Source organism: Anguilla rostrata, chromosome 3 (genome assembly GCF_018555375.3).
Source record: "Anguilla rostrata isolate EN2019 chromosome 3, ASM1855537v3, whole genome shotgun sequence".
In the NCBI taxonomy this organism is placed as follows: Eukaryota; Metazoa; Chordata; class Actinopteri; order Anguilliformes; family Anguillidae; genus Anguilla; species Anguilla rostrata.
In genome coordinates this window covers 53,562,713-53,584,261 of record NC_057935.1, presented here as the reverse complement: position 1 = coordinate 53,584,261, position 21,549 = coordinate 53,562,713, and the positions used below count along the sequence as shown (strand labels likewise).

At 43.2% G+C, this 21,549-nt stretch overlaps 3 protein-coding genes across 5 annotated transcripts; 2 read left to right on the top strand and 1 right to left on the bottom strand.

Annotated features, from left to right (window-relative positions):
* Nucleotides 1–111: 111 nt before the first annotated feature.
* Nucleotides 112–6,661, top strand: gcna (germ cell nuclear acidic peptidase). The gene is made up of 13 exons (XM_064328262.1): nt 112–251; nt 818–919; nt 1,223–1,406; nt 1,493–1,559; nt 1,660–1,709; nt 1,839–1,905; nt 2,151–2,230; nt 2,659–3,108; nt 3,480–3,645; nt 3,728–3,872; nt 4,225–4,360; nt 4,500–4,704; nt 5,792–6,661. Exons 2-13 carry the CDS (start codon nt 830–832, stop codon nt 6,021–6,023), a joined length of 1,872 nt encoding a protein of 623 aa, XP_064184332.1. The 5' UTR covers nt 112–251; nt 818–829; the 3' UTR covers nt 6,024–6,661.
* A 175-nt stretch (nt 6,662–6,836) lies between these two features.
* LOC135251126 (olfactory receptor 4C11-like) lies at nt 6,837–9,782 on the top strand. Of its 2 annotated transcripts, none has more exons than XM_064328257.1 (2): nt 6,837–7,152; nt 7,585–9,782. In XM_064328257.1, exon 2 carries the CDS (start codon nt 7,604–7,606, stop codon nt 8,408–8,410), a length of 807 nt encoding a protein of 268 aa, XP_064184327.1. In that variant the 5' UTR covers nt 6,837–7,152; nt 7,585–7,603; the 3' UTR covers nt 8,411–9,782. The 2 variants fall into 2 exon arrangements, with proteins under 2 accessions (XP_064184327.1, XP_064184326.1); XM_064328256.1 differs by having other exon boundaries at nt 7,492–9,782.
* Nucleotides 9,084–13,597, bottom strand: cetn2 (centrin, EF-hand protein, 2). Of its 2 annotated transcripts, none has more exons than XM_064328261.1 (5): nt 13,433–13,597; nt 12,735–12,893; nt 12,217–12,345; nt 11,833–11,970; nt 9,084–10,928 (listed from the first exon to the last, which is right to left on the bottom strand). In XM_064328261.1, exons 1-5 carry the CDS (start codon nt 13,433–13,435, stop codon nt 10,839–10,841), a joined length of 519 nt encoding a protein of 172 aa, XP_064184331.1. In that variant the 5' UTR covers nt 13,436–13,597; the 3' UTR covers nt 9,084–10,838. The 2 variants fall into 2 exon arrangements, with proteins under 2 accessions (XP_064184331.1, XP_064184330.1); XM_064328260.1 differs by lacking the exon at nt 13,433–13,597 and adding an exon at nt 13,277–13,297.
* Nucleotides 13,598–21,549: the final 7,952 nt, after the last annotated feature.

Below are 21,549 nucleotides of genomic sequence, written 5' to 3'. Positions count from 1 at the left end.
CCCTGCATGAAAACCCAACTTCTTACTAAAACTGCACCTGCACACTCGGTTTAACGAAAATTTCTTGATTATTCCGAGTACTGTTTCAACATTTTAACTGATATTTGAGATAATGCAATTAGGTGGTGTCGCACTAACCACTCAAGCGTTCGCTACATAGGAAGTTGTAGCAAGGTCGAAACAGTTGAAATAACTTCCGGTGCGCCAGATTTGAATAGGCTCCTTTTAAAGGAAAGCTGGTGATACGGGAGGTATGATCCCAAATAATGTTTTGTACACCTAGTTGTAGCTAAATGTATGTTTTTTTTGTTGCTGGTAAAATACAGAGACAGAAAGAAAGCATATGACCAGACAAATGGTTAAATCGACTTAACTGAGAGTATCTATAGACAGCATGCACATCACTAGCTAACTTGGATATCGTTACCTCGGATAGTGACTTGTTACCAGAATATGAGTAAATAAAACGCGTAAGTTAATAGCTAGTATTTCTTAATAGACTACTAGTTTGTTGACGTAATTATCGTGTTGCCTGCTAGATTATTACGCCGACTGAAGGGTCGGTAAATTAGATGAGCTATGTAGTACATAACTTTGTTTTTAGGTATGACACGTAATTTACAATGAAGTGGCATACAAGACACAGGAGCTAGCTAGCTTGCCAGCATCAGTTTATCCAGTCGATACGTTAGTTATTATATATTACTTATGCATTTCGAACCTTACACTGTATCCTACGCCTGACTTCTAGCTACTTATGTCGTATCCCCAAGAAACTCGTCGAATTGGCCTAGGTAACGGTCTGTTCCGAATATAGGAATTTGCGGTGATGGACGATGAGACCAACAACCTGTTTAAGAGGGTGGCTGGGAAGCTGGGCTGGGTCGGACCAGGAGGACTGGACTCAGCCGAGAAAGAGGTGCATGGACATGTTGACTTTCGTGCTCATTTCTTTAGTTGATCTGTCATGCGTCTGTGTACATACACACTGAGCTTTAATTTCAACGGTGGAAAACAAATTCTGTAGAATCTTGCATGATTTATTGGTTGAACCATTCAAAATTTTGTGTTATAAGTGGGGTTTATACTAAGACCTAGCGTTAAACCTCTTTTGTCTTTATAAATTCACTTGTTTGGTTACTTGTTGACGTTTTCCGCTAGTGTCTGGAAGCAAGTTCTTGCTGTGAAGCAATTGCACTCACCTGGCTTGCTTAACTTTCAGCTGGCCAGACGCATAGGGAAGGGTAGGCATCCGCTAACTGGAGATCGCAATGCTGGTGCTGCATCGACTGTCGCGCTCGAGCTGTCAGACAGTGACAGCTCGTGTAAGGAGAACTGGCCGGGAAACGAGGAGTGCCGCCAGAACCGTGTCCGGCTTGACTCCAGCAACAATAACGTTGACTATTGTGAGTGGACCTTTACCTTTAGATGCACTGACCTTGGGAGTAGCAGACTTGAAGCCTAGATTCTGACCTTGTGCCTTCTCTGACAGTTCTGGCTGAGAAGGCCACTCCTAAACCAGCTGCCCAGCGACCGCTGTCACGACCACAGAGTAACAGGTGGGAGAAGTGAAGGGGTGGTGATGTGATGTGCTGCTTATGCGTTTCCTATTATTATGTGTCAGTTTTTAACTGGCTCTCTCTCTTTCTCTTACTCTAGTCTACCTGTCCAGCGGGTTAGCTCTGGCAGTGACAGTAGCTTTGAGGAGTGTAAGTATCAAATCTGAGGGCTTTTGGGTCAAATTTGTGAATAGGTCACTAGTACTGCAGTCCTGTGGGCAGATTACCAGTGAAATTGTCTCCGCGTCCCTTCTTTTCACTGTCTTTTTCCCTTTCTAGTCCTGAGTAAAGTGAAAACACCCAAGTCCAAGCCAATGGCAGCACTCAGGAACAGCAGTGATGACAGGTCTGCGCTTTACGTCTCAAGTGTTTTGGGTTGTTCTTTCGTCTTGCTTTTGCAATGATTGTAAAAACAAAAATAAAATTTTAAAACTCAGTGTTTCCTCGCACCCTAAAGATCTTCCCCTTCGTTCATGCTCATAGCCTCTGATGTGTCACTAACCAATCCCTCAGGCTTTTGGATTTCATGGTTTCCTCTCACATCTACACTGTTTTTTTCTGTCTTGCATTTTCTTCATTCTTTCTTCACAGCCTCAAACATTTCATCGTGGACAGCGTTTCCTCTGATGATGACTTTGCCACAGAGAGGATGAAGAAACCCGCTCCCAAGAGTGAGCCTTTGTCCGTCTATTTATGACACACTTCCGATGTTCTGTCCTGCTCTCTCTTGTCTTTCATGCACTTGTGGGTTTCAGCTTTATCACAAAAATATTGACTTTCACACATTAACAGGCAATGTTTAGCTTCGTAGGATAGACATTCACCTTAAAATGTTTGTGGTGCTCGGTTTCTTGAAAAGCAATATATATATATATGTGCTAACATTGCTAAATGAAGATGCATACATGCATAATGTTGGGCAGTATTGAATGATTTTCCTCTGTAGAATTTTTAGTACTTGCAATATCATTCCTCATTTGTTCACTGTAGGTTAAAGCGGTTTACTAATCACACGTGTTAAGTAAGGGCCCCATATCAAGCCAGAAGAGAGTTTATTCTATGGCTGCAATTAACATTAAGTCCTTGCCCACATCTGCAGGTAAACCGAAGACCCCCAAGTCTCTCCAGGTCCCCCGGCCTGTGGCGAGACGCCCCCCTTCTCAGTGGGAGTCGCCCGTTTTCCTCAGCGACAGTGACAGTGACAGGGACGAAGGAGTGGTCATCAGGAGCACATGGAAGTCTCGCCACACCCCGCGCGGGCCACGCACAGCTGGGCAGGAGGGCGGGGCCCAGGCGCATGTTCATTCTGCTTCTGCCTCCGCCTCCGCCTCGGCTCCTGCCCCCACCCCAAGAACCCCCTCCCCTTTCTTCCTTCCCCCTTCCTCCTCCTCCTCTTGCTCCTCGGTCACCCCGAAGCTGACGCACCGAGCTCCGCCCCCGCTGGACGATTCGGCCAGCTCCGAGGAGGAGTTTCTGTCGCTGCTGGAGAGGCTCAAGCGGAACCACAGTGTGGGCAGCAACAGCACACAGAGGCCCAGTCCCATCCCAGGTAGCGCTTGCATTGTCACTTCTCTGCCTCTAGACAGTCCAGAGTGAGAGCTGGCAGATTGGCAGGAGTAGGGGCATTGGACATGAGAAGCTGCTGCACAGATTCACTCATAGATATTTTCATCCAAATATCCATCCTCAGCACATCTGGATGGCATAAAGATAAATGTGCCTGCTCAGAATCTGCTGTGAATTGGTGTCCGTGAATAAGCAATGACTTGGCTTCTCTGATTCCTTTGTGCATTCTCTCCTGTGGCCAGCTTTTCCGCAGTTATGCATTTATGCGGTAGTCTTGCAGCAATATTTTGAATGGTCATATAGTTAATGGCTATGAACAAGTTCTGCTTCTGTTTCTTTGATTCTGGTGTTCAGAGCCCAAGCAGAAGCCCTGTCTGTCAGTACCTCATGGGCAGGGCCTGGGCGGGACAGGTCCACGCAAGGTGGAGAAAGGGTCACGGCGTGATGGGACCCCAGTACAGCCAGCAAGCAGTCGACCCCATGTCAGCCTAACAGAGCCTAGACCAGCAACAGGCAGCAGGTACTATCTTCTTCTTTCATTCAGAGTGGCACTACTGGGTAAGGAGTGTAGTGAGTGAAAATGGCTCTGTTCTGGGTTTTAGACTGGATGCCTGCAAGACCCCGGGCTGTTTCCTGCAGACTCTGTCGGCCCCTGGGTCTCTGTACAACCGCAGCTTCAAGCAGAACAAGGAAGAGCTCACCAGCAGACTATATAAACTGTATAACAGCAGTGTCTTTGATAGCAAGGTACGTAGACACACACACTGTCTAGTTGCCTCTCTGAATAATTGCCCAGTGTTAGAGTTCTGTTGATCTGGATCCCGGAAGAGCCCCCAATATGTTACGACCCTGCTTTGGCCTGACCTGTTTTGTCTAACGCCTACAACTGTTTGTGTATGTTTTGTGTTGTTTGGGTTTAGTTCTCGTGAGTTTTTATAATGAATCTGTTTATAGTGTGTTGGGGAAATTTTGCGCACAAGGGACTTCGTGTTATGTTCCAATTTTAGTTGTCCTTGTTACTGTATTGTGGGCGGATTTGATTTGAGAGCGCCCCCCTACTGAATGCAGAGGGACGTAACGCGGTTATTTTGTTCCTTAGCTCCCCTCTGACATGTCTGTCAGCTGGAATAAGAAGATGCGGAAGACGGCGGGGTACTGCATCACGGGGCAGGAGAGGGGGGGTGGGAACCGCTACGCCCGCATCGAGCTCTCGGAGAAAGTGTGCGACTCTGCAGGTAACTCCCCACTCATCTGACAGGTCCCTTTTTCAGTTGTTGACACGTTCGCATGATAGGATCTGTCGTGCAGGTTTGGGGTATGTGTTCCATACCTTTAGTAACCGGTTTGTCCGTTTTCCCCAACCCCACCGCCCAGATCGGCTGAGGGACACGCTGGTCCATGAGATGTGCCATGCTGCCACTTGGCTCATCAACGGCGTGCGCGACGGGCACGGATCCTTCTGGAAGCTGTACGCCCGCAAGGCTACCCTGACCCACCCGGAGCTGCCTATGGTGACCCGCTGCCACAGCTACGACATCAACTATAAGTACCAGTACCAGTGCAGTCGCTGCAAGAACACGTGAGTCTGCCGTCTTTTGATTCACCCAACTCAGAATGTTGTTTTTGTGATTGTAGGAGAATTGTTGACATTTGGTTTAGTTTTTGAGGTTAAACAAGAAGAACTGGTCCCTGCGGTCTTTAAATATTTCTGTCTATTCATTTTCCATCATAAATCATAATCTGGGGCCTGGGCTATGTTTGGAATTGTGGTTGTGTACCTTTGGACAGGTAACCTTAAAGGGTACATGAAGTTTGATGCTGCCAATTCCATTGAAGGGCAGTGCAATTTAGCCTTCAGACTCACCTTAGTGATGTTGTCACTGACATAGAGGTATTCACAGGTCCAAAATGTCATAACTGTCCCACACTTGCCCCAAGGTAAGTAAATACATGCCCCCGCCAAGGCGTAACTGCTGCGTACAGCAGCTTTGGGTTGCTCTGTTATAAAGCCTACCTGAAATATTCCGGTCTGTTATTTTTTGCTAACCTGAGACAGCAAGCTCGTGGCAGATTTGGACATGAATACCTGGTTAAAATTGTAGAGTTAAACTCGCTTGGGTTTCTAAAGAACGGTGAAGACCTTTGATAGGAATAATTAATTTAATCCCAGTCCAGGTTTTATAGATCACTGAGTTTCCTTCCAGCTAAACTCATTTAATTACGTCTTATTTCTGTTTTCAAGTTATGCTCCATTGTCATCATTGGGCAGTTTCATTTGTTGACAAAATGGCGTAGCTTTAGGTCTGTTTTTGCTAAAAGAAACTTGCAATTTTAGGAAATTAAAGGGTCTCATTTTTATGCATCCTCTGTTGAGGCAGCTGTCCTATCCTTGCCTAAGGATCACATTGGAATAAAAAGTTAGAAGAGAAACTTTCTCTTGATCAGCAAAAATGCTCCACTAACAACATTACTTTGAGAACTTCTAGCATATTGAAAAATCAATAAGTGTGAAGCCCAGATCAATACTCAATTAAAAGCTGAATACTTAAAGAGTTGTCTGAGAATAGGTATCAGTAAGATCCCCAGGAGCAGATTTGTATTTTAATGGATTGACAGGGAAAGTGTAATAATGCATTAGTGTCATGCGCCTCCTGTTCACTGTGCAGGATCGGACGTCACTCCAAGTCCCTGGACACTCAGAGATTTGTGTGCGCGCTGTGCACGGGCCAGCTGGTCCTCCTCACCCCGGCCAAGCCCCGGGGCGCCACCCCCTTCGCCAACTTCGTGAAGGAGAACTACGGGACGGTGCGGCAGGCGTTGGGGGGTCAGAGCCACGCGGACGTCATGCGGAAGCTCAGCGCCGACTTCGCCTCCAAGACTCGGCTCAGCCAGAGCTGAGGCCCCTGGCAGGGGGTCCCGGCCTCACCCTGCGAGGGTCTCGCATACCTCACCCAACTCCTCACCTGAGCCATCAGCTTCTTCTCCTAGTCCTGACTGAGTTGTCAAAAGCTGAACTGGTCCGAACTGTTCTTAAGATGATCTTGCGTCCAAAAGGAACATTTCAGTGTCAACAGCTGAATGGGGTTTGACCATGTTGATCGCTGCACAGTTGACTGTTTACTTTTTATTTGAATCCTTCAATCTATCACGGCTGCACCAAGTTAGCCTGGTTGGCTTGTTACATGAAGTCCTGCTTTACGGAATCTTAATTTTGTACTTAATGTTATTTTATTTTATACAATCTTGGCATTATGTGAAACTGGCCCACTACAGATTCTGATTTAAAATTGACAGGAAAGGGATTTTAAAAAAATGTCTTTATGCATAGCCCTGAAACCAGTTATTGATTATACACTGGTCTTCATGCATAATCCTCAGGTTTCATTGTAGCATTTAACTTGTTTTAACTGGTCTTTTGCCTGTTGTTGATGTGAAGTCTAGTCTTTCTAAGTGTGGAGTATAAATGTATCCCAGACCATTCTGTGAAAAATTTTTGAATTTCCTAATAAAGGCTTAATTGTTATTTTTGCTCAAAATGTGGAAAGTGTGTAAACTGTCCCATCACCCAGGGTATCATCATGTTCAAAGTCCACAAAATGGTTCCCAGCAGCCTATGCCCCCTTAGGGGGTGGTGTGAGGGAGGGGAGGGGGGGGCAGCATTTTAATTTCCTCCTTTCTATTCAGTGCAGCGCCAGTGTAAATAAAATCGTCATCTGTTAGCACATACACCTGATAGAGAAGGCACCTTACCACAGTGAAGTGGTGCTTTGTGAAATAGAGATGCAGACAACACCACAAAGCACAGTGCTGTACACACTGTAAGGAGATCTCCACAGCCTTCTCTCTGTCGAAGGGACCATTCATCTCCTCTGCTTCTGGTAGACCAGGACCATCCACGGCAACTTTTTAAAAAACTTTCTCAGATTTTTTTCAGATGTACCCGTTATGGATGGGACGTGTGAGAGACTACATATTTGATCAGAGGTGTGTTTTTTTTGACCACTTCCAGTTGGAATCTGTATGAGAGGTAAGCATGTTCATATTGTTATACCCAAATGTGGACAGACTGACCGTTTACATTTCAGAATGTTAATGAACATGGATTGAGTAAGCCTACAGAAGGTTTTGTTGCTGTAAGACATGTTTCTTAATTAGTACTACCAGAATTGGACAAACTGATGTGGTTAAGATCATTACACAGTGGTAAACAAGATCCCTCCTGGCCTTCAAATGTTGTGGGTTCAATGCAGAAGTGAGCCATAAAAAAAGAGTAAACTTACATGGTTTGATTACTTGCTGCCTCTGTGGTATCTGAAGGTGGACCTCTGTAAAAAGCATTACAATTAGCTCATGGTGTGTGTTGTAGGCAGATCATGAGGACGTGCAATGAGACGGGGATGTGGGTGTTGACTCAGATGGACTCGCACCTTTACTATGAAGTCCTGCTGTGTTCCTCCAGCCTGAGCTATGTGGTCAACATGCTCCTGAGTGGCCCCTTGGTGCTAGCCATCACCAGGCCACCTTCCCTGCTGAGCAAACTGCGCTTCCTGCTTCTAGTCCACCTGCTTTTCTGTGACAACCTGCAGCTGCTCCTCAAAACCACCACGGCGGCGCTGTTCACCTCCCAGTCGGGCATGCTGGTGTCGCAGTGCCTCATCCTCATAGCGGCCACCCAGGCCTGCGCCATGGTGGAGGTGCTCCTTAGCACCGCCCTGGCTGTGGATCGCTGCGTGGCCATCAAGTGGCCCCTGCGGTACGAGCTCCTCTTCAGCCCCCGCTGCAAACAGGCGCTGGTGGTGGTCGCGTGGGGAGCGTCTTTGTTCCTCTCTGCGGTGGCTCTGTGCATGGCGCTCACCCACGTACAGGTCAATGCTGACCTGCCGCGCTGCCGCCCCCTGGTGGTGGGCCGCTGCCTTTCTGAAAACTTGGCCCTGCGGGCGTTCTGCATTTCGGTCAGTGCCCTGGTGCTGCCAGCCTCCTACCTGACCACGTTTGGCTGCTTTCTGCTGCTGTGCCGGGACCTCCACGGGCTCCCGCACTCCCGCCGAGCTGTGGTCACCCTGGCCCTACAGGCCATCCAGATGCTCTGCTACTCGGTGCCCGTGGTGCTGAACAGCTACCTGCTGCCCAACACCCTGCAGTACGACACCTTGGAAATAGCCGTCTCCAACGCCTACAACCTGGGCATTTCGCTGGTTCCGCTGGTGTACGGATACCGCTCCCGGGAGCTGCAGAAGAGACTGCTGCAGACCCTGCCGCGCAGTGACATCAGTCCTGGTCAATGATGTGGACAGCCCAAGCTTGCCTCATACATGGTTTCTTCTCTTTATTCACAAACATGAGTTAAGCAGCAAGTCAAATAGGCATTCATCCTCTAAGCCCTCAATGTGGAAATACTGATAAACCTCATTCAACAGCCCGATTCGGGAGGGAGTGAATGCTGAAGTCTGAAAAATATCCCTCATTGGATATGGCATGCACGCACAGAAATGGGTACTTTTTCCATCTAAGCCAAATCAAATCCGGAACAAAAGGCTTGTTTCTGTTGTGTGGTTTTCCAGGGAAATAAAGCTCTTGACTTGTGCCCTCTCTGATTCTGGCCTCCAGATTATGATGTTTTGTGTTCAGTGCCCCTTGTTGGGTACACACTGAATCACTTTGGGTTCATTGATGCTGGAAACAGCCTTGTTATCAGACATTGATTCAAGCCCTGCAAGCTGAATCAACACTGCACAGAGAAGGCCACATTTAGTTTTTTACCAGGAAGTAATACTGTAACCAAATAATCTAAAAATTGAACTACAGCAGATGAACGTCAAGAGGTTTTCCCTTGTTCCTTTTAATTGTTCCAATGTAACATCAAAGACCATTAAATAAAAGATGGATTCATGAATAGATGTAGCAGAACCACAACACACAACAGTAGACCAGAATGTAGACCAGCACAGAGACAGAACAGAAGCTTAAGAGTTGTTTATTCAATACTTTGATATTTAAATAGAATATGCAATCCATTTGTACAAAACATCCAACAAACATTCAGGAGCAAAGATATACAAAGAGACAAAAAAAGCAAATACTGGTTTGAAAAAACTGGCCACACGATCACTTCAGACACAGTCTACAGCAGCGGAGGGCGAAGAGGCGAGGGCCCTCTATGACTTGAGCACGGCCCACTTTACTGAGACTCAGGCACGAAGACGAGGGCTGTGTTCAGGATGAAAAAGTGCTGCACACTGTGTTAGGTGTACGGTGTGATGTTTCTTAAAATCACTTGCTGGTCCTCGTTAAGGGTCTGGCCTGGCCACCAAAATGGGCCCAAAAAATGCCTCAAAGATTGGTCCAAACGTTTCATAGTGAATGTAACATTCAAGGCAAGTTGCAGCCTCAAACTCTGAGCTTGCTCAAAAAAAGACTCTAAAGACACGGAATAACCAGGAGCATTATTTAGGCATGTGAAGGAGGCCACAGAATACTGTTTTGAGATGTTTTTGAAAGTAGAATGATTCTGTGTTTGGCACATCAAACTGTCAGCTTAAAACAGTATATGGATGTTTCTTTATACAGTGAGCTCCATAATGTTTGGGACAAAGTCATTTTTTTTCTTCTTGATTTGGCTCTGTACTTCACCATTTAAGATTTTTAAACAAACACACATTCATACATAGTTAAATATTATATTCTAAACTTTTATTTAAGAGTATTTTTATTCACTTTGGTTTTACCACGTATAAAAGACAGCACTTCCTTTCCATGCAATGACTGCTTGAGGTCTGTGACCCATCACCAGGTGCTAAGTATCTTCTCTGGTGATGCTCTGCCAGACCTGTACAGCAGCCATCTTCAATTCCTGCTTGTTTCAGGGGCTAGTTGCCTTAAGTTCTCATCAGCATATGAAACATGTTCAACTGGATTCAGATCAGGTGACTGACGATGCCAGTCAAAAATTTTCCAGTTTTTGGCTTTGAAAAACGCCTTCGTTGCTTTAGCAGTATGTATGGGATAATTTTCTTTCTGTACGATGAAGCACTGTCCAATGAGTTTGGAGGCATTTGGTTGAACACAAACAGATAAGATGTTTCTATACACTTCAGAATTCATTCTGCTGCCATCAGCAGATCATTACTGAAGACACGGGAGCCAGTGCCTGTGGCAGCCATACATGCCCAAACCAAAACACCCCCACAACCATGTTTCACAGATAAGGGGGGGGGGGTGCTTTGGATTGTGGGTAGTTCCTTTTGGCCTCCTATGCATATGAAGTGCAGCAATTTGTACATGAAACCAAAATGTATAAAATACCTTTTATCAAACATTATGGAGCTCACTGTCTAGACGTATGCGTAGTGCCTGGTGATAAAATCAAACTTTTTCATTCGTCATAACAGGCATTCAAACTCTGCTGAAGCCTCATGTCTAACAGAATGACCAGGGCTGCACTCTAAACCAACTGGCAGTGCTGAAGCGCATCGCAGAGTTAACTCTTTATTCGGTTTTTGTTGAACAGTCCCTCACGGTGCCACATGAAGTGTACAGTTGTTGAGGGGAAGCAATGAAAGTGTCAGACCACTATAGCATAACCTTGGACTGTAACTGACCCTGAATATACTGGTGAGATGTCGTGAAAAGATCTGTTATTTGGCCTACAGAAAAGTGGGCATGTAGAGTCATCAGGAGAACCCCCCTCCAATCCACTGAGGTCCAGTCCACCCCTCAGTACAAGCTGGTCTTCTTCATAATGCGCAGGAACTCCGGCTGGCTCACCTCCCCGTCCCCGTCTCGGTCAGCCTCGTCAATCATCTCCTGGTGGGAGGATCACAATCACATGGACACATGAGGAGCAGTGTGACAGTACAAAATGCCACCCAGCTTTTACATGGCTCTTGCCACCATGCCAGTAATCCTGGTTGATCCACATACCATAAATATCAGGACCCGGGTCTCAAAATGTGTTTTAATATGTGTTTTTGGCATCTAATTTATTAGCATTTAATATAGCTGGGAAGCTTTGTCTTCTAATGATTAAGCATAAGCATGTTTCTTTATGGCTGAGTGCTGGCACTACAGGGAGAACAGCTGACCCAGTTTATATGTTGCCCAAAAATGAAATCAGTCTTAATGGGCAACTTATTTGTCAATTTGTCATAATGTGTTCAGAAAATATAGCTAATTGACAGAAAATCTCCCACAGCAAATGTCAAATCCAAAGCTGTTAATTTGGGGCCTCGACCAAAAACATTTCTGATATTGCCCTCACTCACTTGTCAAGGGTGACAAATATATTTTTTTGTCATTAAAAAACAAACAGAAAAAAAGCCCCAGCAAAGCTTAGCTCACAAATTTATTATTAATCATTTCCGTTTATGATTCCCGAAACAAAGAAATGTATTTTAAAAACTAGATAACTTTCTGATTTTTTCCCCCCAAAAAGTCAGTTACACATGAAAGTATGATTAATTGTGATTTATTAACACTACTAAAACAAAACATTCCCAGCAGAAATTAGTCATTTTAAAAATGAATTACAAATTAATCTAAATTGTTTCTGATAAATTCTTAGGAATTCTGATAAATGTTAACTCTTCTTGGCATGTAAAAAACTGGAGACCTGTGCAAAAGCACAACTTTATTGACAGTGCTGCAAAGAGGTTTGATGAATGCGAGAACGCGCGATGGATTTTAGTGGATCCGCCCCCTCCCCACACACCTGCAGCTCCTCGTCCGTTAGGTTCTCCCCCAGCTCTTTGGCCACCCGCTTCAGGTTTCGGAAGGAGATCTTTCCCGTCTCGTCGTCGTCAAAGAGGCGGAACGCTTTGAGGATCTCCTCCTTGGAGTCCTTCTCTGCCTGTGGATCCAAACGGGAGCAGGTTTTGTCTTCTTTTCTGGTTTGAAGCGCCCATGCTGGAATAATCTCAGTATGTCGACAGCCTGGGTTACAGGGGCTCGTCATGTCAAGGCAGTGTTCCAGCGTGTGGATGGGCGCCACAGTCTAGTATCAAACCCAGACCGTGCAAGGGCCATCTACGGCCAGTATGCCTGCAGGGCTGCTCGTAATTAGAAAAAACCAACACTACATTCCATTAAGACTCACCATTTTCTGCGTCATAACAGACAAGAATTCATTGAAGTCAATCTTTCCAGTGCCCTCTTTATCAACCTCGCTGATCATTCTCTTTATCTCTTCTTTCTTGGGCTCGAACCCCAGTGCTCGCATGGCAACCTAACACAGGATAGACACACAAACTTGTCAAAAATCACTTCATAAACCTCAATGGTGTTGCTTGCATGTCTTAGAGAATAATTAGCATCTGTCATCCTCATTAATGTACACTCAAGTTATTCCACACCATTCTTAACGAAACCATTTCTATATTGACCTCGGTGTGCCTGGGGGCATTGCCATACAAATTTTGAATTTCCGTTTAAAATACAATTTCTGCAACTAAATTAACAAAAAACACATACATCTAAACTGCAATTAGTCAGTCTGGTCTCAAATCAACTTCAATAGCAACATAAAAGTAGCCTATTAGTCCATCTGCGAATTCTGCCAATTAAAAATGGGTGCAGTCAAAAAAAAAAAAAAAAAAAAAAATCTAGTTCCAAAACCTTGAGCTCCTTAACGTCAATGTGCCCGGAGCCGTCCGTGTCGAAGAGCTCGAAGGCCTCTCGGATCTCCTGCCGCAGCTCCTCCGTGAGCTCTGGCTTGGGACTGGTCTTCTTACGCTGGGTAACGGCCCCTAGGGACGGCTTCTTAGCGCTAGCGGCCTAGAACGGAAGGAGGAGAGATGAAGTAAGGGAAGCAAGACTGGGGATGGTGCAGGTGTGGGAAGTGTGGACGGTGCAAGCCTAACGAGGGAACACTATGGAGCCACTGACTTGACACTTGTTAGCTACGCAAAAAGTGAGAAAACAACAACGCTACTATGATACTCCGTGACAGAAGGACATCGCGTATAAAGATGTTCATTTTCCATACCCTAGGCCTTAACATTACTTCGCCCTGCATAATTTGAATAATGTCTTGTGTTTAACCTGCAGCCTGTGGCGCGCAGCAGCTGCACGTTTAGCTTCCTGTGCACAGGGGCTAACGCAACACTACGCCTATAAGCAAATTCACACGCGCAAAATAATCGTTTTATTTTAAGTACCGTCATAGTCTGATACCAAAACCCGTTTCTTGTTGCCAGCTAATTTACCCATTCCGGGCATTAACAAGGTAGCACTACCTCCCAGTACCTCGCTGAACGCGAACAGCAGGCGTAAGTAGCTAGCTACATGTTAGCTATAGGAAAACATTTCCTTACCATGTTAACTGTTCGACAGCGACGCAGAACTCTTCCACTCTTTGGCTTCCGTATATCACGTTATTATATTTTATTGCTACTAAGAATCAGTCAGTAGGCTATAAAATACACTAGCTGGCAAATACCGCGATGGCTGCGTCAGTGGGAGGACCTGGACATCACTCTGTGCGATGATTGGTTAGACAAGGAATGGAGCTGAGGGAATTTATTTTGATTTTTTGCACTGCAATTGGTTAATTAGAAAATATAAAGCATCCTAAAAATTATAGCGGGTAGAAAATCAGTGGGTATGGTTTCTCGTTTCTTTAACCCTGTGAGACCCAGTGTTGCAAAAATGCAAGATTTCTTTTCAGGCACCCTAGAGACAACATTTTTGCCAAATATCTGTTTAGAACATTTCCCAGTTCCTTAGGCCCTGTACTATATTTTAGCAACATGGTGGAGAGAAACATTTTCAACTGTTGGAGTACACACAACATAGGCTCCTCGGGCAGCTCCATGTTGTCTCTTGTAACATCTGGATTTTCCACCACTTGAAGTAAGTAAATGGTAAATGGACTGCATTTATATAGCGCTTTTATCCAAAGCGCTTTACAATTGATGCTGTACAATGCTGTACAATTTACAATTGAAGTAAATTGCCACTAGTATTTTTTATTGGGATGCCAAATGTGTCTAGCACATGTCAGGGTTCAAATTACAGGGGGGATTGGGGAGCTCTGACCCCCCTAATTAAGACTTGGACACCCCCCCAAAAGAGGTAAAAACAACAGGTCGGGGGGTTCAAAACATTTATATATCCTTCTTACCTGTAATCATAAATATTACAATATATTTCCCATCAGTGGCGTCACTAGACACCAACCCTAATGACGCCACTGATGGGAAATATACTGTAATATTTACGATTACAGGTAAGAAGGATAAAACAAAAATGTAACTCTTACTTTAAGGTCATTTTGACCATGTTGCAAAAATGCAACATTGTGACTCCATGGTAGCACAGTCATGTGTGTATTAGCAGGCAATAAGCTGACTGTTCCATGCATTGTAGTGAATGTTAAATTGGAGGGTGACCAACACCCCCCTTTAGTTCCCCCTTTGCCACCACCACCACCCCCCCAAAATACAGAAAGGATAGTATTATCCCTTCATTTTCCATGAGTTATAGTGCATTTTGTGCTTGTGTCATTATTGTGTAATGTAGGCCTAGTTTGAGGGTAACCAACTACCCCCTTGCTCCTCCTCATTCCTCTGTGGGGGTTTTAAGGGGCAAGCTAAACTACTGAAAAGTAGTTAAAATCAGTTAAAATACTGATTTGGTTGGCAAATACATTACCCTTTTGTGTTTAGCTGCAGTTTATTTTTAACTGACCCTGTCAGGATCAACCTGTGACACCAATACATTTCTTTTGTGCATGCACATCTTTTACTCCTGCACAAGTGTGCGTGCGGCTGTCCTTCCTTCAGAAAACACTGTGCTGTTTTAGGTGGGGTAAGTTAGTTTAGACGCCTGGTGGAATGTCTGCAGATGCTATAAAATCAGTGTCTGTGTTCAGCAACACATAATACGTTGAGTTAAATCGGTGCACCTGTGTGACCGAATTAATGCTGTTTTACTGTGTGTGCCTGCGCCACCAGGTTTGTAGGGTGTGTCATTGGTGTTTCAATATGGATCCAATTCTCCAAGCTGTGGCCACACCCTTTTCATCTGAGACTGCATTGATGGCACTCACCCTATAATGCAGAAAGGAGGGGTACAGGTTAACACAAGACACAGTGTTGAGGTTTTCATTGACACTTCCTAAAGAATGTACCTGTGAATGAGAGCGAGAGTATGATAATAAACATACAGAATAAGCTGAGTCTGAGCATTTGGACGCATATCCCTGCCAATGTTTTTTTTTTTTTTTTGTGTTGTAAAAAAACAAAACAAAATCAGTGTTGCCAAATCTAATGCTTCTGTTGCAACACAATGCTTTCAGTCTTACCTTCATGCTCTCACGCTTTCTCACACCAGATCTATTCACAGATCCTTTAGATGACTTGCCAAACCACATTGACTTCCTTTCTGCACAAAGTCAGATATTTTCCCCTAACTGCAATACCTGCTCAATTTTCTTTGATTTGACTCATTTGTTGGAGATCTGTATGTTGGAGATTAGTAGCTGGCCAATTTGTTTCTTTGCGTTTGTTTGTTTATAGCTTACTGTTTAACAAGTTTATCGATAAATTTAAAAATGAGAATAGGATTGTCTTACTTTCTTTAACTTAAGGTAGCAAAAGATGTGTATGATACATGTAAGAACGTATGCATTGGCATGAATGTCAGTTGGGTTTTTTAAAACAAGACTTCATCTGTCTGAGTCACTATATTGTCTATAGTGTGATCTTTTCCCATTTTATTTCATTCACGACAAGTGGGGGAAGTGACACACCAAAATATGTTGACATATGTCCTGCTGTATATTATAAATGGATCCTAACCAGTTGTATCAGTGCAGAATTTGGGGGAATCAGGCATCAAGGAAATGAAAAATCCCCTTAGTGCAAGAACAATATCTGCAATATTTAGCCTAGCTTTCATCTTGAGAAAGAAGATCTGCCATGAAGATATTGGTATTCACCAGTGGTGGGCAACTTGAGATTCAGTCAACATTTGTCCTTATATCTTTGAATAACAATTCAAATTCAAGTATGAATTATATATTTTTTATTTTGCAAACACAGTTTTGCAAGTTCAGTGATCACTAAAATGGTGGGATATAATTGTGACCCAAGTTTGCTTCAGTGAGTAAGCGTTATATATGGGACGTCAATTCAAGGTGCCCCTTCATTGTTACAGCTTTACTGATTTACTGAAAAACTTACTGCTTGAAATAGGCGAGTTTACCTTTTGGGGTTTATTATTTAAAATATAATTAATTATTTAATTTATATTTAAAATGTCATTGAGCTTTGTATATTGGGCTTCTAGGCCAAAGGTTATCTAGCACTGGTCTGGAAATATCAGATATTCTTTAGAAACACTGTATTTTTTTCTTGTATATTAACCCATCAGAATAATGTATCATCTTTCATTCTACTTCTACAGCTGGTTCAACACTACTGAAGGAAGCGACCAACATGCGTGTTCATTTTATATTGTCCGCCTATGGGAGTTTTCAGAATGTCCTGAGGATATTATTATTATGTGCTGTGCCAGTGGGAATATCACAGGGCATGTCTCTTGGTTGCGGCATCCGCAGCACTTAAATCTGAATGCAGGAAATTGCATTGAGAAGCTTGCATTGTTAGCCGTGCCCCAGGTGGGGAAATGGGACGTGTACGTTTGTGTACGTTTGCTGATCCACCAGAGCTCCTGCAGTTTGAGAAATGTTCAATTCCCTTGCCGTCCCTCAGCTTTCCCTCAAGGCCTGCTGAACAGACAAGCATTTCTCTGAGCTTCCCACTGTCCTCGAAACTGTGTGACAGTTTCATACAGGAAAGCCCTGAAGCTGAAAATATGTCATATTTCCCACTGTCATTGAAATGTCACAGAAAGCAGTAGGCTACATTTTAACCTTTATTTGCAGGAAACAATATGTATCCTACTTTCTTGCTTATGTCCTTGGTTGTCCTTTAATATAAGGTCAGTGCTGTCATATGTCTAAAATTTGACTAGCCTGTTTGTTCAAAATCAAAAAAACACTGGTGGGTGGTATTCTTTACCAAAAGCACCCACAGGCATGTGTTTGGGACACACAATGGGCCCTATTTTCATTGTAACGTAAGCGCAAACATGCCTGGGCGCAAGTGGAATTGCTTGTTTCCTGGATATTTGTCGCCTGTACCAGGTTTACTGGTTTTTTGTCTGCAGTTGTTTACTTCAACATGGCATGGGCGCAGCAAAAGGGGCAGGCCAAAAGAAATATTTGGTGCCGTGCGAGTTTGGTGGTCAATAATGTGTTTACATTTTAAACCAGACCAGACCAGGTCTAAACTCAAACGCTGCAGCATTATGATATTTTGGTGACGCTATGAATGCACCGCACATATCAATGCATGTACACATAACAGGTGCCAGAAATATTTTCAGTTAGACTATTCAGTATACAAGATGTGTTAATATGCAGTCCAATGTCAGCTATTTAGGCATTGCTCCAGCATGGAATTAATGAATGTAAGCTACTTGAATGAGGGACACAAAGTAAGTGTCAGGCTCTACACCTGACAAATAGTGTAGGATATAGAACGCACTGACAACTTTCTTTCATTCAAGCTTTTGGCAGGGCTAGGTCAAAGATTGAGCAAACTTTTGGAATGTTAAAAATGGGTTTCAGATGTCTCGACCGGTCTGGTGGTACAATATAGCCTTCAGAGGCTTTGTGGCCTGCTGTATTATACATGACACAGCAGCTGCAGTGTAGTATGATGGTTAAGGCACTGGGCTTGTAACCTCGGTTTAATTCCTAGCTAGGATGATACCGTTGTACCCTTGAGCATGGTGCTTAACCTTAATTGCTTTGATATTTATATATCCAGCTGTATAAAAGGATGTAAAAAAAGGATGTAGCCTACATTCATCTTACCAGGTGCATGTCTAGAATTATTGAAGCAGCTAAAGCGGTGATTTTTTTTTTTTAAACAAAAATGGACAGCAAAGAGGCAAAAAAGTTTATAGTCATGAAGAGGCTCCATTACGCTCTTCGTCCATTACAAAATTACCAGTTAGCTGTGGCCCTAAAGCACATTTTTAAAAGGGAAAGAAATCGGATTGGCTAAATCCCCCATCACAGCCAGTTACAACAAGCCAGCCTCTTTTACAACTGCGCCATAGTTGTGCGACTTGTGCTAAAGCCTGGTGTCATGAAATTACCAAAACTGGGTTGGATATGTACTTATTCGCCAGTGCCTTCAGTTACAGCTAGCGTTTTGCAAATGCGCCTTGACTGTTATAATAGGGCCCAATGTACTTTATTCAAAGGCTAGCAGCAGAACATAAAAGTTAGATTTACTTCAGCACTCTGTAAACTTTAGAACAGGAAAGGCTTCTCCAAACAAAAATAAGCTCCTAAATATATATTGCTGGAAACATATTGCTACAACTCCGCTATTTCAGTACTATTAAGTTTTAAATCATAATGTTATATGAAGTTGTTCTAGAACATACTATATGTTTAGCTGTCATTCAAACATTCAGAGTATTCAAAGAAACATCAGCATGAAAGAATCCAGAGTATCCAGTCCAAGTATTCAGCGAAGCATGAGGTACTGTAGCCAAAGTAACAGACTGTAAGCTTGAAATAACCTCACTTTTATGTAAGAAATAATAAGTCCGATCAACAAAACCCAACACACTGCCACTATTCGTAAAATGTTATGAAATGTGCCTGTGTGTACGCCCATATACAGGGGACAAAATAAAGGAAGCATGTTAGAGTATATGAATATCAAGTCAATAATAACGAGTTGAGCCACCCTTCAGAACAGCTTCAGTCCTCCTTGGAATGCTGTCATTCAAGTTTCAAACGGTGTGTACTGGGATATTGGATCTTTCTTCAAGAAGGAAAGCTTCCAGTTATTTTGAAGGAGGTGGAAATCAATTTCACACTCTGTTCTCCTGAACTTATGTTAAAGGTTCAACAGTGTTTAGATCTGGTGATTGTAAAGGCCATGGAAGGCATTTGAATTCATCCTGGTGTTCATGTACTGTTTTTAACAGTATCTATGAGAGTGTTATAGAGGCAATAGTGTTTGTAGCATAGGGTGCACCTGGTTTTGTAAAATGGCTTTATAGTCCTTGGCCATATATGACCATGAAGTTTGTTATTATTGATATATTTTGTGCTTTTAACATGCTTTTATCTTCTATCCCACCTCCCCTTCCCTTAAGTGGCTTTTGTCACTTGCCAGGCCGCCATTGTAAATAAGAATTTGTTCTTAATGACTTGCCTGGTGAAATAGAGGTGGAATAAATAAAAAAAATTAAAAATTAAAAGCAATCATTGGCATCAATGAATCCCATGACATGACTTCCCCTACCATTTCAAATCCACCACCATGTCCCCATGTTGGCAACAGTTGGCAACAGACGTTATAGGTTGAGGGCTTTCTCCAAAAATAAACCCAGCCAGATGTAGGCAAAAAGTGTTAATGATGACTCATTAGACCATATTACTTTTTCCATTGCACAGGGGTCCAGGGTTTGTGCTCTTTACAGCTGGTTGTGTGTCTTTGTGCAGTTGCCTTGGATACAAGAGGTTTTCTAATGGTGGCACTGTTGCAAATATGAGCTTTGTGAAGCTCAGACCGTATGTTTTTCCACTGAGACTGGATCACAGAGGTGTTGATTCAGTTCTGTACTGATTTGTGAGCCTGTAGTTTTGTGGTGTTTAGCAACAATCCTATTACAGTAAGTGTCTGTCTGTTGCTGTCAGTGAGCTTTGACTTGCAACCATTGTTCCCTTTTGCCGATGCAGATTATTTGTGTTTAGCATATGCTGTTGTAATTTTATACGCTGTGCCTCTTGCCACAATAAACAATTTTGCTATTTATTTTGACTGATAAGCCTGCAAATCAGGCACTGATTGGCCTCTTTGAAACTGTGTTTGTTCCTTCATGTTGCTTTGGAACATCACATGTCAAAGTGATGATTACCAGACTTTGCTTATAGCTGACACATACTTCTAATTACATTCAACTTAATATTACTCACCTGTGTATTTGCCCTTTTCTGATTTAGCTGCTTCAAAGTTAAAATTATTTGTGGTGTTTCTGTTATATTGTCTAACCCCTGTATAAATATAATTAGGTTGTGTAGACTTTAAATAATTTTCTTTGTTAAAATGCCATGATTTCAATTTCTGAGGTAAGTGAGAGTGTTAGAATGGCAAGCGACTGAATACTTTTGCAAGGCACTTAAACAATTAGGCTAAGGAAATAATGCTAAAATATTGCAAGATATCTTTACAAAAATATGGTTTTACATTATTTTCATTCTCATTTTCTCACTAATGGCTTTCTGCAAACACATTCAGTTGTATGTTTAAGCAGCTAGCTGCTTGCCACATGTCACACATGCCCTTTAATTCCTTCATAATGCAATGCTCATTAGATCTAGAACGGTATGCAAAGAGTCAGGTTAATGCTTCTGAAGGTTCAGTTTTGTGAATTCTTCAATTATTATACATATGGCTGACAAACTCAAAACATTTCTGATATGAATGATATTTATTTTAAATAGGTTGATTAAATCATCATAGAATGAATCATGGCAGATATTTACCCATCCCAGGTGCAAAAGAAATGTAGTCTTTTAGGATTGAATTGAATAAAGAAGCATGATCTCACAATGTGTACCTATGCCTAAAAGTAATATAACATCCCACTGCCTGTGCTCTCCTTATTTTATATTCTGAATCTGGCTACAGGTCTGAAGACCCCATAATGCTAAGAATGATCATTTCTGATTCTGACTGCTTGGATCTCTACTCTACACCTTGAATAGCTTTTCCAATTCCAATGACCCCACTGTAGAAGCCCATATTGCACACCGTGGTGAACCCTCTCTCCTGCGCATGTATGCTCTGTGATTCATAGAAACTGAGGATCAAACTGGGTTGTGTCATTACACCGTGTCTATGTCATGAAACGAGTTCTTTAGGTGGGACGGCCTAGCGGAGACATGCCACTGGTCTTACACACTGTTTCACTCGCCTTTTTTTCTTCTGTCACTCATTCTCTGTCGCTTTCTCGCTAAGGTGGACACATTCTCATGGTGGATCCCAGGCACTGAAAAATGCTGGTCACAATGTGGTCCTTGTTGCAAATGTTGTTTCTTATCTGGAAGAAATACCCCTCCCCTTGTATGAAATGCATGACATTGATGGAGTCCTTTATGGCTTAGAAAAAGGGGTACATTTTTTTCACCTTAAATTATTGACATTCCTTCTCTCTGTGTGGTGAGTGGGGTTGGTGAAGAGAGGGGCGAGGTGTATCTTAGATACCTCAGATTCTCTGAACAATGAAGAGAGGCGGCGTCAGGCTGCTGACTCACGGCCGAGAGACGGAACCGCAGGCAAAGTGGCCCAACTGGTTTGGGCGATGGATGGCTGAGTGAGAAAGCAAAGCAGAG

What these genes read in the sequence shown, in the direction of transcription:
- gcna (XM_064328262.1), top strand. Translation starts at nt 830, where the DNA reads ATGGACGATGAGACCAACAACCTGTTTAAGAGGGTGGCTGGGAAGCTG. An exon ending in TGGACTCAGCCGAGAAAGAG is followed by an intron (nt 920 to 1,222) that starts GTGCATGGACAT and finishes CTTAACTTTCAG; the next exon opens with CTGGCCAGACGCATAGGGAA. An exon ending in GAAGAAACCCGCTCCCAAGA is followed by an intron (nt 2,231 to 2,658) that starts GTGAGCCTTTGT and finishes CCACATCTGCAG; the next exon opens with GTAAACCGAAGACCCCCAAG.
- cetn2 (XM_064328260.1), bottom strand. An exon ending in CTGTTATGACGCAGAAAATG is followed by an intron (nt 11,971 to 12,216) that starts GTGAGTCTTAAT and finishes TTGGATCCACAG; the next exon opens with GCAGAGAAGGACTCCAAGGA. An exon ending in TAACGGACGAGGAGCTGCAG is followed by an intron (nt 10,929 to 11,832) that starts GTGTGTGGGGAG and finishes TCCTCCCACCAG; the next exon opens with GAGATGATTGACGAGGCTGA.
- LOC135251126 (XM_064328256.1), top strand. Translation starts at nt 7,499, where the DNA reads ATGAGGACGTGCAATGAGACGGGGATGTGGGTGTTGACTCAGATGGAC.